General features: G+C 34.2%; 5 protein-coding genes and 1 non-coding gene across 7 annotated transcripts in view; 5 read left to right on the top strand and 1 right to left on the bottom strand.

Moving 5' to 3' along the window:
- Positions 1 to 17,635, bottom strand: part of LOC125840365 (high mobility group B protein 1-like) — a 285,818-nt gene that overhangs the window by 30,404 nt on the left and 237,779 nt on the right. The gene's annotated exons all lie outside the window — the stretch shown is intronic.
- LOC125840355 (chlorophyll synthase, chloroplastic) overlaps positions 1 to 17,635 on the top strand; it is a 132,222-nt gene that overhangs the window by 64,317 nt on the left and 50,270 nt on the right. The window lies entirely within an intron of this gene.
- TRNAM-CAU (transfer RNA methionine (anticodon CAU)) lies at positions 233 to 304 on the top strand. Its single transcript has one exon. It is a non-coding gene; the product is annotated as a tRNA-Met (tRNA).
- On the top strand, positions 1,826 to 3,716 carry LOC125840359 (chlorophyll a-b binding protein CP29.1, chloroplastic-like). The gene is made up of 2 exons (XM_049519324.1): positions 1,826 to 2,377; positions 3,196 to 3,716. Exons 1-2 carry the CDS (start codon positions 1,886 to 1,888, stop codon positions 3,559 to 3,561), a joined length of 858 nt encoding a protein of 285 aa, XP_049375281.1. The 5' UTR covers positions 1,826 to 1,885; the 3' UTR covers positions 3,562 to 3,716.
- LOC125840366 (uncharacterized) lies at positions 8,345 to 11,147 on the top strand. Its single transcript, XM_049519334.1, has 4 exons — positions 8,345 to 8,580; positions 8,668 to 8,740; positions 10,171 to 10,333; positions 10,964 to 11,147. The coding sequence occupies exons 1-4, from the start codon at positions 8,415 to 8,417 to the stop codon at positions 11,066 to 11,068; spliced, it is 507 nt and encodes a 168-aa protein (XP_049375291.1). The 5' UTR covers positions 8,345 to 8,414; the 3' UTR covers positions 11,069 to 11,147.
- Positions 12,629 to 17,505, top strand: LOC125840374 (protein yippee-like). The gene is made up of 6 exons (XM_049519340.1): positions 12,629 to 12,654; positions 12,769 to 12,887; positions 16,351 to 16,394; positions 16,740 to 16,848; positions 16,960 to 17,015; positions 17,276 to 17,505. Exons 2-6 carry the CDS (start codon positions 12,792 to 12,794, stop codon positions 17,358 to 17,360), a joined length of 390 nt encoding a protein of 129 aa, XP_049375297.1. The 5' UTR covers positions 12,629 to 12,654; positions 12,769 to 12,791; the 3' UTR covers positions 17,361 to 17,505.

Below are 17,635 nucleotides of genomic sequence, written 5' to 3'. Positions count from 1 at the left end.
CAAAAAAGGTTGTAAGAGTAAGAGATTAGGGGATCGTTGAATGGAATTATGAATTGATTGAGCTTTTAGCTGAATGTGTAATTTACGTTTTCATATATTTCTTTTACATTATATGATTATTAGAAGTTCCATTCGTAATTATTACAAGGATAAAATAAAATTGCAAATGGAAAATAGCTTGTAGGTAAGTAATTTATATATATAGATTATAATGAAACGTAAAGACAACAACATCAGAGTGGCGCAGCGGAAGCGTGGTGGGCCCATAACCCACAGGTCCCAGGATCGAAACCTGGCTCTGATATTTCAGAAGCAAGCTTCCGAATTCCACTTATTTTTTTCCTTTTTACTTAAAACATATTTTTTTGTCAACTGCACTTTTGATCATATATAAAAAAAAAAAAAATCATTTTGATCAACTAGGTGAATAGTATATTAAGTTGGCCTCTTTAAAAATATTTTAAAATGTTAGTCAAAATTCACATAATTTGAATCTCAAAAAGCAAATTTGGAAAGTGAGAATACTAGAAATGGACGACATATCTTTGCTTTTTATATGACCATGATATTGGAGAGCTGCCAAGGTAATTTGTGATGGAAGTTCAATTGAGAAGATCTCCATCCATTCAATATTTTAATGTCGATTTTTTCTCATACGATCAATATACAACTACTAAAAACCAGGCATGTAGCGATTTTAAAACGATTGTAGTAAATATAATATGATGCTTCTATTGAAAAGCTAAACTCTCACCTTCTTCTAACATCTTTCTTCTAAATTTACATTTCCTATAAATTAGTATCTTCATATGCAAAATAAGCCAAAAGAATCAACTGTGAACAACATATCTATTTGTTAGATCCAATCCATCAACTTTGATTAATTAAAGTTCCTACTTCTATAATCCTCCTTGGTACTGGTTAATAGTTAATACTAATAAACTTACCTTATTTATAAATGAAAAATTGCGCAAAGCAATAAAGGAATTATGGAAGAAAATAAACAACAAGCCGATAAATCAAACAACCAAAATGATTATATTATGTTCTAGTTAAAAAAAAATCATAGTATTAAGTAGGTAACTATATGACAAGAAACTCTCTTTTTCTTTTCTCCTCCACATATGTGACAATTTAGAGATGAAATTAGAAACTAAACTTCATAAATTCTGAATTTACCATCGAACTCATTGTCCTCATAATTACTCAATTCACAATTAAAAGATCTATACATATTTAATAATTTTGTAATATAAATATAAAGAAGGATAGATCTAGAGGGGGCCGAGGGTAATCACTCGATAAAAAATGACACTATATATACATGGTAATTTTTTACTTTTTCTTTTATATATATATATATATATATATATATATATTGTGAATCCTTTGAACACAATAGTAGACGTTAGTGGTTTACGAATTCAAAATTTAACTTGAGACTCCAAATTTAAATATTAAAATACTTAATCTGTCAAAATTATTGAGTTCATTCGAACCCATCCGTGGTTTCAATCTTACTAAGATGAAAATCAGAAGCCCACCAATCCTATCACTTTTCTTTCATTATACATGGTCCCAAAAAATACAAGATATTCTCACTCAACTCTAATCTCCAATGTTACATGTCAACCACAAGACTTCAAATCCTACGTGTCCTTCAAACACACCCCTGAAAATCAGCCATGATAAGAAGTAGATAAGGCTTTACTCATTTTCAACCGTCCGATCAATCCATCTTCTCATCCAACGCTCAAAATCCTCTCTTCCATATATTAAAAATCAGTACCTTCTTCACCAATATAACCAACTATACTCTCTACATTTCCATCACATCCCAATTAATTCGCCGATCGAGTTTCCATAACCCTAATCTAGCTCCACCATGGCCACCGCCGCAGCTACATCCTCATTCATCGGAACACGGCTGCCGGAAATCCACTCCGGTGCCGGTAGAGTCCAAGCCCGATTCGGATTCGGACAGAAAAAAGCCGCACCGAAGAAGGCTGCGAAGAAGCAAATTCCGGACAGACCGTTGTGGTACCCAGGAGCTAAGTCACCGGAGTATCTAGACGGAAGCCTTGTCGGTGACTACGGATTCGATCCGTTCGGTTTGGGGAAACCGGCGGAGTATTTGCAATATGATTTGGATTCGTTGGACCAGAATTTGGCGAAGAATTTGGCTGGTGACATTATTGGAACGAGAACTGAAGTTGCTGATGTGAAATCAACTCCGTTTCAGCCTTACAGTGAGGTTTTTGGGCTACAGAGGTTCAGAGAATGTGAACTGATCCATGGAAGATGGGCTATGTTGGCTACTCTTGGTGCACTCACTGTTGAGTGGCTCACTGGTATTACATGGCAAGACGCCGGAAAGGTACTGTTTCAATATCCTTTATATGCAATGAAAATGTTTATATGAAATTTATATATGTAGATCGTCACTGAAGAATAATAGGCGTAGTGGTAATTGCTTGCTTGCATTTGATCCCTATTTCATTTTCAACAAGTCCTCACTCTCCTGCATGCTTTCTATTTTGTTGTTTTTCTTTCCTTTCATATATGTTATATTCTCGCCGCATCGATCTTTTTATTTGTTCACTTATGCTAAATTAATAGTAATAATTTATTTCTCTTAAAGTAGCACTAACTAGTCAAACTTGGAGACTGTTTGTCCTAGTGGGAGGTCAAAATTCACTCTTTTAAAATAAAACGATCAGTAAAATTGTTTTTATATACAAGTAAAAACAGTTTTCTGTGGTTAAAAGAAAAAAATAACAATTTTTACTTCTTAGAATAAATAAATAAAATTTTCAAGGAGTATGATTTAGCCTATAAGTTCTCTCCATCAGAGTCAGATTGACAATTAATTATATTCACTCGTTTAGGTTGCTTTTTAGTATTTGTTGCTTCCCTTTCTAGAAATAATTAAAAGGAAAAGGGTACTATATATAATTCAGATGTAACGTAATTTAGATTAATTGCACGTAAAAATATTTGTTGCTCCTTAAATAGTTAGTACATCAAACAATATTGATTTGTTATAATTAAATATGTTTTAGCTAGTAAGGTGAGCATATTCGTGATTAATTAATAGAAATTTATATGGAAGCACATACATATAATGCTATTTAATATATATAAATTTTGAGTATGAAAGTTTCTACCGTCTAATTAGTGAAACGATTTGCATAGGTTGAGTTGGTTGAGGGATCATCCTACTTAGGGCAACCACTCCCATTCTCCATTACAACATTGATCTGGATTGAGGTTCTTGTGATTGGATACATTGAATTCCAAAGGAACGGCGAGCTTGACCCAGAAAAAAGGCTTTACCCAGGTGGATCATTCTTCGACCCATTGGGCCTTGCTGCTGACCCGGAGAAAAAGGCCACCCTTCAACTCGCTGAGATCAAGCATGCTCGCCTCGCCATGGTTGGGTTCTTGGGCTTTGCTGTCCAAGCTGCTGCTACTGGAAAAGGCCCACTTAACAACTGGGCTACCCACTTGAGTGACCCGCTTCACACTACCATTTTCGACACCTTCGGATTCTTCTCTTAAGCAACATGCATGCATGGTTTTCGTTGAGGATGGTTTTTACGTATATTATATTCATCTTCATCTTGTAAAAATTGTAACATTAATTTGACACTATTTCAAGGAGAAGCCTATATCAGACTTGTTGTTTAATTAAGCTAAGTTTGATTTTATCATCATTCATTATCTTTAGCTCAAATGTTCATGATTCTACTTTTTCTTTAGACTGCATTATTCATAACTGTTGTTCATTCACAATGGACATAAGATTAAGTTCAGCATTAAACGATAACGACATTATAATTGGAATTGGACAACAATAATATTAATATGGCTTCACAATACTTGACATGAGAAAGGCTTAACTTTAAGTTCCCTGATATCAGTTGTGATTATTTCATCAATAATGCTAAGTAGAACTTTCACATTAGCATGGAATGGGTCCTTTAAACTAGATCCGGTAACCAATGTAAAGTTAAGAACAAAGATATTAAAACAAATACTCTTTTTTTTTAAAGAAATAAAGGATATTTTATATATAAATAATATGGGTACAAATATGTTTATTCCCCTTATTCTTCTCCCTTGATTATAAAATAGTATGGGTACAAAGAATATTTTACTCATTTAACGTTACCAATTTTAATCACCAAGTATTAGAAATTGCTCTTATAATTGCTATTCAATTTAAATTTAAAAGAAAAGTAAAAACTAAAAATAGTGATTATCAAATAAGTTCGAATATCTTATATACAATACTTTACTCACTAAGTCATTAATTCTAAAATTCTTAATCATCAAGTATAAAAATTGTATCCATTATGAAAATGTCTAAAACACTTTTGTATCTATTTACTCGAATTCAAATTAGAAGCTACAGTAGTATATTTTTTTATGGTCTTTATCAATGCCATAGCTGCAAGATTGTGAAGTTAATCAGCTTGATAGATGGTAAATCGGAAATGTATAATCATCATAAGTTTCTTGAGCATTTCTCTAGATTCGTTGATAATCGTTGCAGTAAAAATTACTGAAGCAGAGCAATAATCCTGGATTCATTTTCCTATTAAATAATAATAAATATGTTTTTATATAATTAATATATTTTAAATATTTAAAAATCATCTCAAAAAGATTTTACTTGATTATGTTATTAATTTAGTTTAGTTTAAATTATAGTTATAACTTTGAGTCAATTAGTTTGTAATTAAATAATTATTTCGTTAAATTTTAAAAAAATGTTAACTAATCAATATCAATTTATCTTATTTAATTACTAGCCGAACTTATCCTAATTAACTAAATTTGGCTCTCCAATTGGCAATAATTTAGATTCACATGGCCAAAGCTTAAATTGAATTACCCTTCAGCCGACCCAATTCCCAGCTGAGGCCCAATAACTTCAGCAATACAATCGACCCAATTCAATTCCAACTCCAACAAACGATAGAGGTACCCATCAGCGATACCACAAAAAAAACAGTACATCGTTCGACGAGCCCAGCTCGCGAATTGAAAAGAGAGCTAGTATCTCCCTTTTTGTTCACTGTCCACTGGAGCTCGTCGGAATCTGGTGAAGCTTGGCTTGTGGTGGAGAATCGTTGTCGCTAGCTCGTTTTCCAGTTCGCTGCTCCCATAAAGGTAAATTTCTTTTGATCTTCGCTCGTTTTTAGTTGATGTTTCGCTTGAGAACTGAAACTCTCTGTTATTTCTCTCATGTTTTCTATTCTTTGTGGTCTGCTGTTGAAATCTGATAGTGGATCGTTTGGCTTCAGTTGGCGTTTCTCTTTAGTTGTTGAAGATGAAAAATGTGTTTCTTCGTGTATGATTTAAGCCTACAATTCGTTAGTTAAAAGTTTGAGTTTCCTTACTGTTGGTTCATTTTATTCTATTTTGAGGAAGTCGGCTGAAACTCTGACTCATTATGCTTAAAATAGTTTGATGTTCATTCGATATAGACTGTGAATGTGTTAGCTATACAGGCTTCTTTTCTTCATGGTTCGCTTGTGCCATTGGCTGTCTTCTCTGTCGTTTTGAATTCTCATATGTGCTAGCTTAATATCGCAGAGCTTGTCTCTATTTCTTGCAATTTGAATGTTGTCTTTATCTTGTGCATTTCAGCTAGTAGTTATAGTGGTAGTCCACCATAATCTTGTTTCGACTTGGCTCCCTTGTTTACTGTTAGTTCGTCTCTGAAATGTGTCTCTATTTGTTGCCTTTTTTTTCTAATCATAGCATCTGTTTCTTGTCTCATTTGGCTGCTAATTTTATTAAGAAAGCTCCTAAGTAGCGTGTTCAATAACATAAAAATAGCTTCATCACTGCCTTCCTACTCTTTACATAGAATTTGATCCCTCCGTCAGTGATTAATTTTGTTTGTTACGTTAGAGTGTCAAGGTGATAGTTTCTTAGAAATATTGTGAATGATTACTTGTTCTGTATTGCTAGATTCCTTGTATGAATTGAATCGTTTTTAATTAAAAGTGGTTGTTTAGAGTTAAATTTTGACGAATGTTTCAGTTGGTTGATTTGTTGGTTCCTTTCCCATCTTTAGTTCCTATTTAGTTATATAATAATTCACTGTTTGGGTTAACTGCTAGTTGGTTATCATAGTTAGCTTTTGAAAATCCTCACGATAGTAGTGAAAAGCCTGTTTAAGCCTTCCCCTTTACTGCTCACCTTAAATAAAGTCAATAATGGTATTAGCTAGTTAAGTGAGCAGCTCCTCTCTTTGCTTTCCTGGTTTATTTCCGTGCATCTGATGTAGTCTAAATCATTGTTTGGTTATTGTTAATTGTATGAAGTATTTCGATCCAGTTCCTCCTTCTCTTTTGGTATTCTAATCTTTATCTTTGTTTTGCTGCATGTGAAATCCATCCGAGTCCTCTTGGACTCTATTTTTCCTTCCCTTACATTTCCTTCCCTAACATGCTATTCTAGATATTATTTCCCAATGAAGCACTATACAATGAACATGTGATATTTTTATGCATTTTGTTTCACATATATCTGCATTTTCACTTTCCTTAAAAATGATGTCAGTTTTCTGTTTTTGTCTTGGTGGAACTAATAACTCAAATTTTGACCAAGAAAGGAATCGCAGGGCAAAACAGAAGTTTGAATTTGAGAAGCTTATTGAAGCAATTTGCTAGCTTAGACTTCCATTTTGAGTATATTTAAAGCATTTTGTTTCTTCAAACTTCCCTCTTCTTGTGAACGCTCTCACAAATAGAGATGGTCATGTCCTGTTAGCTTAAGAAACTGGTAGCCATTATTTCTGTGTGTACAATCTCTTAGCAAGCTAAGACACTACATATTGTGGTCTGACAGTTGTTCAGAAGTTGGAACTAATTACTCGTGGAATAGAGGGGAAAAAGTGATGAGCTCTTTTGTCAGTATGACATTTATGTTTTACCTTCTTATTGTTGGAGAGCTCTATCTTATGTTTATTTCTTGCTATTCGAGGAATTTCTTAAAATGGAATGTATATTCTTTCACTAAAATCTTATAGATAAACTTTTATCGTAATTGGATGAGCTTTCTTTGACCAATAATGTGTAAGATTTCATGCTTTCTGCTGGTTCTTTGTCAAAGGTGTGAGACTGTCCAGATTGTAAGGACTATTATGGAATTTGATTTAGCTGATCAATCTCCACTTCAAATTGTTGGGCCCATGCTAGCACCGGCTTTGCTACATCTAGTATAAGTATATAATTAATAAAAAGGCTGATTAAATATAAGAGTTACAGGCCTGGACTAATATTCACAAAGAAAAATTATTTTCTCGAATAGTATTTTAAGTTAGAAATAAATATACTACATAGTAACTACTAGAATTATTTATCTTTGAACTTTACTTTTTCTGTTTTTATTTTTATGTAGAGATTGTTTTAAGTTGATATGCTTGTTGACACAAGCCCAGCAAACCAATCCACTGGCTTTGGCAGACCCATTTAGAGTCCACAGTAGGCCCAGATTGTTCTATCCTTCTATCATCACTCTTCATCAGCAATAACCATCATTGGCTGCCGGAGCTTCCCTTCGATTTTGTTCCTTTCTCTCTTAACCAGTGGCTCTATATCATCTGTATGCCTTACTTCCCTTCTATTTAGTTGATTCATGTAACAGTAAAGTTATTATGATATGTTTGCATTATTAGTCCTAGAAAGATAAGACTTAAATAGAGTGAGGCGCATACAGATGAGTTATATAGCTGATGCTCAATTAATTTGATTGAATTTACCATTCAGCAAGCGTCTACTAGAGGATTGGGTTGGAACTAGCTGTTAAAGTTGTTACCTTGCAGGAAGAAATAATAAATACAAGAAAAAGTCTAGCTTCTGCTGATAGCTGCGGATTTATCTTTTTCTAGAATAATTATTGATGGGTTTACTCAACTCCTAGTGATTAATGTGCGCTAAATTCATGCTTAGCTAATTGCAGATAGTGCCAGATAATATATGCTCCTTTTTGTTGGACCAAAATTACATTGCAGTTGTTGCAACTATTTTAAAGAGATAATTCTATGAAAATGTGGGGTGGGATGACATGGGCGTAAACAGATATAGGGGTTCATCCTGACCTAAGTTGCTCGGACTCTCCAAAATTGCTGCAGCACTCATGTCGGATCCTCCAAAAATGTACTACTTTTGGAGGATCCGACACGCACCTGTTGACGTTTCTGAAGAGTCTGAGCAACATAGATCCTGACTAGTTTGGGATTGATGAGAAGTTGATTGAAGTCTTTCACAGTGTTAAACCACTGCATATTTTGAAATAGGATTGATAACATGCTTACTTTGGAAAGATATATTTGCTGATTTTTTTAAAATCTCTTCTTGGGTTTGAACAGTGTGACAGATGATTTAAGGCCGATTATGGGAACTGTGAATTTCATCTGGAATTTAACTAAGAATTATTTCACCTTTGGGCTCATAGGCCTTACCGTCTCTGATCGTTATGCTAGTATTGTTCCTGTTGGTGGCATTTCAATGTCTCCTACATTTAATCCACATGATGATAGTTCCATGAGAGCCTTGACTCGTAACTACTCTTTTTTCTCTCTTTTAAGTTCTTAAAGTTTTGTGCTGTGGGCATGGATGAAACTATCAGCTAGTCATTATGGTGCAGGTGACTTTGTTGTAGTGGAGAAGCTTTGCCTAGAAAAATACAAGTTCTCCCTCGGCGATGTGGTTGTCTTCAGGTAACTCTTGACAAGCTGCCCCAAGGTTGTTTTTCTGTTGACTCAAGTAATCGCTTGACCGGTCTACATCTTATTTATTTTTGTTGATTCACTTCATGTTGCTGCTTGAACTCTCCAAAAGAGTCAATGAGTGCAGGTCAGATCTTCCAAAAGTAGTGCATTTTTGGAGGATCCGACACAGTTGTTGCAGCTGTTTTGGAGAGTCCCTGCAACATATCATTCACTAACCTGGTGGGAGTATGGCTTAAGTTACTTGTTTGGATGTTATCATAGTTGGTTATTCAAGTTTCATTGTTAGACTTTCAGACCTTACAAATATGTTTGTACTGTTTGGAATGTGAGATATACTCGGTCCACACTTCTCATTTGGAAGGTTTGATGCATCTGACCATGGAATAGATATTCTTGGTTCCAATGTAGTACATCGTAGTACTCAACTTTTGATATCGTATTTGCTGATTTAGATATCTTACTTTTAATTATAAATCCCATTGTGACAGAGAATAGAGTTTCATAATTTATGTTTTACTCTCTTGACATAGCTCCTGTGACTAGCTCATAGATTTCCAATGACATCTCCTGCTACTACAAAGCTCCTTTGAACTGAGTATATGCTCTTGCATCCATAGCAAGTGTAACTAAAGCAAGTCCAAGGCTTGAAAAAGTCATTAGTGGAAAAGCATACATATTTATATTGAGTTTTTATGGAGAATTTCTCTTGAAGATAAAATCGAAAGAAAGATCAGAAGCTCTGTTGTTTTTAATACCTCTTTTTGGTGGAATACTCAGTCTTCATTTTTTTATGACCGTGGTGTCCAGGCCAGCTTGCGTGCACCTCGGCCAATACTCACTTTTTATTCTTAAAGAGTTAAGTGCATTAGAAGGCCTACTTTGTAATACCTTAAGGGCCTCTAACACACATTGCTCTCAAAGTTATGTTCTTGGTGTCTTTAGAAAAGTTAATTTAATATATCAATCAAGATGACCTGCTTCCACTCAGTTGATGAGCACTGGTAACTTGTGCTGGATATCAGACCTCGTTTGACCTGAAGAACAATCTTTTTATCTGTGATCAGCTCTTGTTCGACATTTTGGCTCTTCCCATCCTTAAACGTCTCTCTCGAAGTCCATTCTAAGTTGTGACATGTGAGATATTTGTTTTTCAACCAGTGGTAAATTCTTAGTATCAAGTCATCAGATTTTATACTTTTAAGATGTTATCTTCTATAATTCAAGTGGTCTTTGATAAATTGTGCCAGCAAAATTCAATATTATGGTCCAAGTGGACACCTCTCTTGTTTCCGAGTTAGAGCAGATTCCAGTGTATAATCAGTTAATGTTTTTTTGTTTATTGGAAATTAAATATATTCTAATATTCTTTAACCATCTTTTGCACCAATTGTCTGATTTGTGGTTGGCCTTCATTTCAGCTCTCCAACTAATCATAAAGAGAAAAATATAAAGAGAATAACAGCCTTACCTGGTGACTTGGTCAGTACCCCTCATTATGATGCAGTAGTGATCCCTGAAGGACATTGTTGGGTTGAAGGCGACAATCAGGCTTGGAGCTTGGACTCAAGATCCTTTGGCCCTGTACGTTACATATTACTCCATATTCTTCTGCTAATGAAGAGGAATTTAACATAGAAAGAATCCAATATACTTTGTAAAGTTAATACAAGGTTACATTAAGAAACTTTAGCTAATGTAGGTGACATACAAGATCAATAGAATTGGCAATCATATTGGCATAAATTGCTAAATGCGGCATTCTTTTGACCTTGCCTCCTACTCACTTTGTGGTGAAGGGGTGAATTTAACTTTTGGACATCCTAGTATGAAGTGTTAAACTTTTCCCGTTTGTGTGAGGAGTTGGTGATTTTATATCTATATTCATTCTACTTTTAATGAATCACTTAGTAAGATTATGTGTTCAGCGAAAATACAGCTTCTTGGATGAAAACTTAGGATGCCTATCTTTGCATATGAATAAGTTGATCTTTTAGACTTATTTTGTCCAAAAGTTACTTGCTCATTATAGATCCTAACGTAAAACACAGATTATACCCTGTCAATGCTATATCTTATGTGGTGCGTAAGAAAGGAGAGAACGAGTGGAGTTCTGAGAACGAGAGTGTTAGTGTGACCTTATTTGTGTTTGTAATCAGCTTTCGTCTAGCTCAGATGATTAGTTTGATTGACTTGAAAAACTTTCTTTTACAGATCCCTCTTGGTTTGGTTCGTGGAAGGGTTACCCATGTTGTGTGGCCTCCTCACCGGGTTGGTAAAGTTGAAAGAATGACACCAAAGAGCCTAACACCTTTCTAATTGTATTTTGAGTATATGTTAGATTTCAATTTGATTGATTTGAATTGTATTATAGCCTGCATAATCATTGTTGTTTATAGCACAGAATCAATGTTTCAACTTTAGACTATTGTATTGTTGTTTTCTGCTCCTTTTCGTCGGACTTTGAACTGTTACCTTGCTATTTGCTATATTCTCGTCACTGTATATGGATTTGTTGCACTTGAGCAGAGGACCTTTCGGAAACAGCCTATTATTTCTAGAGAATTATTTGATTTATCTAATTATACTGCCACAACTGATGGGGAGGAATTGTAATTAATTTTTACTTAGAATGGTTTTTCAGAACCATCCGAAGGTGATTCTTTTTTCTTTATAGGGTGGAAAATACAATAATAATTTGATTTGTCCAATTAAATTTTACTGGAGGGATTAGTCCTGGCTCGCCACATCACTATTAATTTGGGCGGTTAATTCTAAAGGGTATTTGCTGTCTCTTGAGATAGTATTGGGGCTTCTTTTATCCAACATGTAGTGGAGCGTACTAATGGTCTATTTCGCATAGTTTAAGGGCAATTTTGATCTTTTTACGTAACTTTATTAATGTTTGTTTACAAAAAAAAAAACTCGTATGAATATTATATAAGGAGGCTAGAATTTGTTAATTTGTCTGATTTTTCTTGTTGGAAAAATATTCATTTTCTATTAATGTTACTTTCCTTTTATTTCAAAAAAATTATGTGCAAATTAAAATTGATGGCCTCCGACCAAATCACAAATACTTGCGTTTTTCTTGTGCTCATGAGGTGCGTAAAGTATGAATCTTTATTTAATTATCCTCTTTTTAGAAATTGAAAAGGACTACAAAATATGATTAAAGTGCATGTATTTATTTGTTTATGAATTACGCGTTATCTTTCTGTTTTATCCTAAAGAAGTAATGTGAATAAGAGTGTATTTATTTGCACACTCTTAATTCACATTCATATTTCCCCCATTACTTAGCTTTAAATATAATCTATTTAAAGCACTAAATCTTATTGATTGATATAAGACGCACATGCAAAATGCTTACACTAAATTAGTTATTCACTCTGGGTTTTTTTGTTGCCATGTTATGTTTTAAAGAAGTTAAATTAGATTATATTAATTTGATATTTTAAAATAAAAAATTAGATTTCAAAAACTATATGAAAATTACTATAAGTAGCAATTTTTTCATATCAATATGATTAAAAAGTACATTTTAAAAATATTAATCAAAGTTGATATCGTTTGACTCTAAAAAAACATGATAACTAAAAAAGAACGGAAGAAGTAATAAATACTGCTAATATCTCGATTTATGCTAGACACTTTCCTTTTTTTAATATGAATATATAGTCTTTGCCCCTAAAAAGAAGAAAAAGAAGAAGAAAGAGTAATATGAAACGACGAGGGGCGGAAGTGTAAATATAATCATGCAAATAACAAATTGCAAAGAAAAAGAAAAAAAGAGTTAAATTCGTATTGGGTTTTATGAAAAGTTTTTTTTTCGCATGTATAAATAGATGCATAACACTTGGCTCAACAATTCCGGTCGATTACTTTCTTCTCTGCTGCAAAAGGTAATATCAATTGGGTTGCTCTCTTTTGTGTTTTTCTGCAATGGGTTACTCTTATTTTGATCAATTGTTGGGTTTTTCTTGATTTTGCTGACACTAACTTTGTTTATTTTGAAGGGGTTTTAGTTTGATCGAAGAGGATGGGTAGGCTTTTTGTAATCACTCTTGAAGGAAACATCTATAGCTGCAAGTACTGTAAAACTCATTTTGGTCTTGCTGATCACATTATGTCTAAGGTCTCTCTTTTATCTTTTTTATATTCATCTTCTGTTTATTTATATCTATAACATAACTACTTTAATTTGCGAACTTGAGCCAAGGGTTCTATTTGGGTATGTTGTTGTTATTTATATTATATATAGCATGATAGCCTTCAGGGGCGGAGTTAGGCTTCGAGTCTTAATGCCAAATTAGTTGGGGTCGACTATTTCAATCCTATAATTTTCAGATAATTTTCATCTTTATTGTTGTTTGATTTTACCCAACCATCAACCTACTATAATCTTCCTCTTTTATCCGGTTGTTAAATTTATTTGATTATAATTCAACATAAGTAGAAAGTTCGTATTTTTGGGTCATTGGTAAACAATTTGTTGGGCAATACTCAATGCTAAACTATAGTACTATACTTTGTACATAGGCGGAGTTTTTCATTTTTGCAACATTTGGTTGGTTTATGTGTGACAGTTGAATTGTTACTTTTCTGCTAGAAGAAATTGTCCTCTTTATCCGGGTTTTGGACTAACTAATATGTTGTACAAGGACTAATGTAGCTGCATGAAACTTGGTACATGGTTGCAAATGGAGAAAGAAGTTAATTTTCTAACTTAGTATATCTTCCCCCTTGGAACTCTCAGTGTCTGAACAGGTCACAGGGTGTGGACTGGGGGAAACGGGTAGCTAAACATGGTTAAGATTGATAGGTAGCAGGCGCTCTTATTTGTTTAACCTGTGGATTATATGGAGGCAGAGGGTGTGAAACAGCAGTCATTAAGGACTTAGTTCATGAACTTCTGAGATATTTAGGTGTCTAGAGTGCAGGGAGCAGTTATAATTGCCGCACTCATCCATGTCCTCTCAGTAGCATTCATTTTTTCGGGAGTGCTTGAATACTTCTTTAGTTCACCTGTCTACTATATCTAACTGCTCCCACTGTTGTTACGTCCTAGTGCCTTGACTTATAACTAGCTGCTTGAGGATGGTGCAAGATTGGACTAATCCCTTCTCAAGATTATGTTCCATCTAGCAAAGTTTTATTGCTTTCTAGTGAAAGGGATGTCATAAATTCTTAATCATGCAGTGATGTTTCTTGCCTGCAGTTTCATTAACTCTTTTATTTCCTGTCTTCTGAGATATCCTTCAGTCTAGTTTTAGAAGGAAGTATTCTGTCTAAATACCTTTACAGGTGGTTCATAAAATTATTGTTTCAATTTGCTCGCAAGTGGCAAAATATCTGTAGTCAAGCTACTAAGACATACACAAGGGTCCTGATTTTTCTCTTATGGCATGGTGTCAGCTTCGTGGAGAAATGATCATCCATCTTTCTGGTTTCTCCATCATCTGTTTGGTTTCTGAAATTGTGTACTTCGTGCCTCCTTTTCTTTTATTGTGTGTTTTTACCAAATCCTTTATCGTACTAACGTTTCTGTACCTTATCTCAGCTTAGTGTGGATATTAATTGTCTTAATCCTAGTAGGCTATCCCTGTTGTCCAAATTTACCTGGCACTTCTTTTGTTATGTCCAAATTGTTTGACACCATCTAATAATATTATTCTACAGTCTACACGACTTTGCAATTGTTGTTGATAAGGTTACAATTTTCATCATTCAAATTCATTTACCTACTCTAGTATTAAAGTTTGAGTGATGTTTTCTCTACCAAGCTGATATCTTTCTCTACTATGAAGTCCAATTGATAACTTAAATTTTATACCCACTCAAGTACTGTACATCCATATTAGATGGATTGGAGGCATTATTTACTTTTGAATTCCAAAAACTTGTAATATGCATGCTATTTGTATACCTTTCTCAAACTCTGAATTGATAGATGAAAATGAATGGTATTCAGCTGGATTTCTTTTATGTAGAACAAGCATTATGGAAGATGCAAACTATGCAAGAGGAAGCTGGGTGGCCTATATGAAGTCTGTTTTGCGGTGTCAAATTTGGACTGATGTCTTGTTTAATGTTTTTTCTGAAGTTTGGAACTAAAACTTTCAATGATTGAAATTCTGGCTCTGAGTTTAGTTAGTCTGTTTGGATATGTCGGGCTTGATAATGTCCGAAATGAACGTAATCTTAATGAGGCCTGCTGAAGATTTGTTTTCTCCTACACTAGGTTGTCTGACATAAGTTTGCTGCAGATTGTTGCTTCCTATAAATAACTAATTTTTCTGTCATACTATAAATTGACAGTTAATATTTTGCTGTGTTTTTTTGTCAAGAATCATGAGTGTTTGCACATTAATATGCCATAGTTTGTACTATGGGGGTTGTGATCTGGACTTTCAGTTTGTTACTAATTGTTAGAGAATATGTTTTATAGTACTGCTATATGATTCTTTCCTTGTTCTGTATCCTTAAAAAAAATTGGTTTGAATTGGATGTTGGGTGCTTGTTGTAGTATGTCCAGCATATCTAAGGTCATGGCGCAACTTCAGATTACCTGGTACATGACCTTAGATAGGAGGGTGTGGAGGTCGAATATTAGGGTAGAAAGTTAGTAGGCAGTAGGTAGTGGAGTGTTGTCTTGCCTTTCGAGGGTTAGGCTTGTTGGTGTTTGTCGCAGTACTAGTCGTATTCTTGTAGTTTTTACTTTTGATACCTATCGTCATCGGTTGTTTTCGTTTTTTGGTTATCGTACTATTTTGTTGTTGTTATTGTTCCTTTCTTGTAGGCTCTGCATTGCTTTCCTTATTAGTTGCTAAGTTTTCTTCTTCTTTTAACTTGGATTTTTACTGCACTAGCCAGGGGTATTTCAGAAACAGCCTCTGTAGCCTCCCCATATTCCACTTATGGGATTTCACTAGATATGTTGTTGTATTCTTGCTATTAGCAACTTCTTCAGATGTACCATAGTAGGCAGACCAATGCAAATCTCTGACTGATGTGTACAAGATGTAACGACTAAATAAAGGATCAATCTGGAAATCTGTTGTTAAAAGTTAAATCTATAATACACTGTACATGATGAATGAAATATGACCTTACTTTCAGTATATCTGTCCAATGAGACTCAATATCCTTCATTAGACATACCAACCTCTTTCTCTCTTTCTTTTTCTCTGTTTACAAGTAGAGCAATCTGCTATTTCATATAAAAGCATTACCACTCAGCCTCAGGTGGAGTTGACTAGATTTGCTGTGTGCCAAGGTTGGTTAATTGCTTGTTGTTGTTTCAGATTAGGCTATCTAGTGAATTATTCCTAAATGGTACCATTTCTGTATTCTTATGTATGATATATAATTGTTGTGAGTAGTACTATTGCTGGATTCTGGTATATGTTGTCTTCATGCTACTATTTGGAAACTGGCTAGATTGTACTATGATTCTTTTTGAAATTGGTAACTTAGATTGTACTATGATTCTTTTTGAAATTGGTAACTTAGATTGTACTATGATTCTTTCTGGCGTGGATTATCTGTATACGACCTCAGGCATGTATCCTAATTCTGCCCTTCACCCTTTTCTCCAGTCATTTCAATGCAGGCATGGGAAGGCTTACCTCTTTGATAAAGTGTAAGTGTTCAATATAACCTACTATTTCAGATGGATTTTCTAACTCTATTAATGCTAATGCAGGGAGGGGCCTTGAAGGTTGAGATTAACTTTGGGAAACTAAATTCCTATAAATTTGTATAAATATTTCCCCTATTACTTTAATTATTACTTCTTTCTGCTGGGATTTTGCTTCAATGTTTGAAGTAATAGAATTTCTTATCCTGTCTCAAATAGAAAGCCAAACTCATTTCTTGAAGTATGTATTGCGGAATGGCAGAAAATGTGGCTAGTCACTGTATCCTATAACATGTTTTCCACTTGCAAGAGTGTATATTATGTTTTACTCGTTTACTGGCATTGCAGTGTGAATGTTACTCTTGGAGAAAAAGAAGAGCGGGTGATGCTGACTGGAATGCACACTGTTGTTGACATATTCTGTGTAGGATGTGGCTCTATTGTGGGGTGGAAATATGTAAGTCTCCTATCTACTATTTCCTGACTCTGCAATAGTCTTCGACTTTTTTTGTCTCTGCTCTAGTTATCATATTGATATGCTATACCAATATCGACTGAATAATTTCAGGAAGCTGCGCAAGAGAAAGACCAAAAGTACAAGGAAGGGAGGTTCATCCTTGAGAGGTATTGTAGTGTTTCTTTTACCTTACTTTTGGTGTCTGATCATACATCAAGACTTTTAGACATACACAATATTTCACTTATTATCTGCAGTTAGCAAATAATAATGATTTTGAGAGTCAATATTTGCAAGTAGTCATGTACACAACCTGATCATCCAAATACTTGTTTACGACTTCAACTTGAAGTAATTTTTTTTCCAGCTTTCAACCAAACATTGTCCAAACACCTATTGAGTTATTTTGGTTCTTTTTGCTAAGTAGGTTTAAGATCTTGGGTCCAGATGGAAGCAACTATTCAATACTTCAAGATGCTCAGCTCGGAGGAAGTGATACCGATGAACCTTGACTAACCTTCTGCTTCACCATTCATTATCATTTAGAATCAAAGATTTATTACAATTGTACATCCTCTCAACACAAGCAATCTATAATTGCTTTTAGTACAGATGCAAGTAGCTTATATAGACAAGTTTTGCATTTCGAATGATCAATTACTATACTTTTAGTCTCTCTGGTTTTTCCATCTCAAATTGCTCTTGTAGTCTTTGACTACCATTGATAGAAATCTGATATTTTATCTTTTTCCAAAGAAAAGAAGTTCGTCTAACTTGGACAATACTG

This window comes from Solanum verrucosum, unplaced genomic scaffold, assembly GCF_900185275.1.
Source record: "Solanum verrucosum unplaced genomic scaffold, falcon-dt-bn FXZP01000137.1, whole genome shotgun sequence".
Lineage (NCBI taxonomy): Eukaryota > Viridiplantae > Streptophyta > Magnoliopsida > Solanales > Solanaceae > Solanum > Solanum verrucosum.
Note: the sequence above shows the minus strand (reverse complement) of the source record. Positions and strands in the feature narration are given on the sequence as shown.

Bases quoted from the DNA above. Each gene is read 5' to 3' on its own strand.
- LOC125840359 (XM_049519324.1), top strand. From the start codon at position 1,886: ATGGCCACCGCCGCAGCTACATCCTCATTCATCGGAACACGGCTGCCG. The intron at 2,378-3,195 runs GTACTGTTTCAA...CGATTTGCATAG, and splicing joins CATGGCAAGACGCCGGAAAG to GTTGAGTTGGTTGAGGGATC.
- LOC125840366 (XM_049519334.1), top strand. From the start codon at position 8,415: ATGGGAACTGTGAATTTCATCTGGAATTTAACTAAGAATTATTTCACC. The intron at 8,581-8,667 runs GTAACTACTCTT...ATTATGGTGCAG, and splicing joins TTCCATGAGAGCCTTGACTC to GTGACTTTGTTGTAGTGGAG. The intron at 8,741-10,170 runs GTAACTCTTGAC...CCTTCATTTCAG, and splicing joins GGCGATGTGGTTGTCTTCAG to CTCTCCAACTAATCATAAAG.
- LOC125840374 (XM_049519340.1), top strand. From the start codon at position 12,792: ATGGGTAGGCTTTTTGTAATCACTCTTGAAGGAAACATCTATAGCTGC. The intron at 16,395-16,739 runs GTAAGTGTTCAA...CTGGCATTGCAG, and splicing joins GCTTACCTCTTTGATAAAGT to TGTGAATGTTACTCTTGGAG. The intron at 16,849-16,959 runs GTAAGTCTCCTA...GAATAATTTCAG, and splicing joins CTATTGTGGGGTGGAAATAT to GAAGCTGCGCAAGAGAAAGA.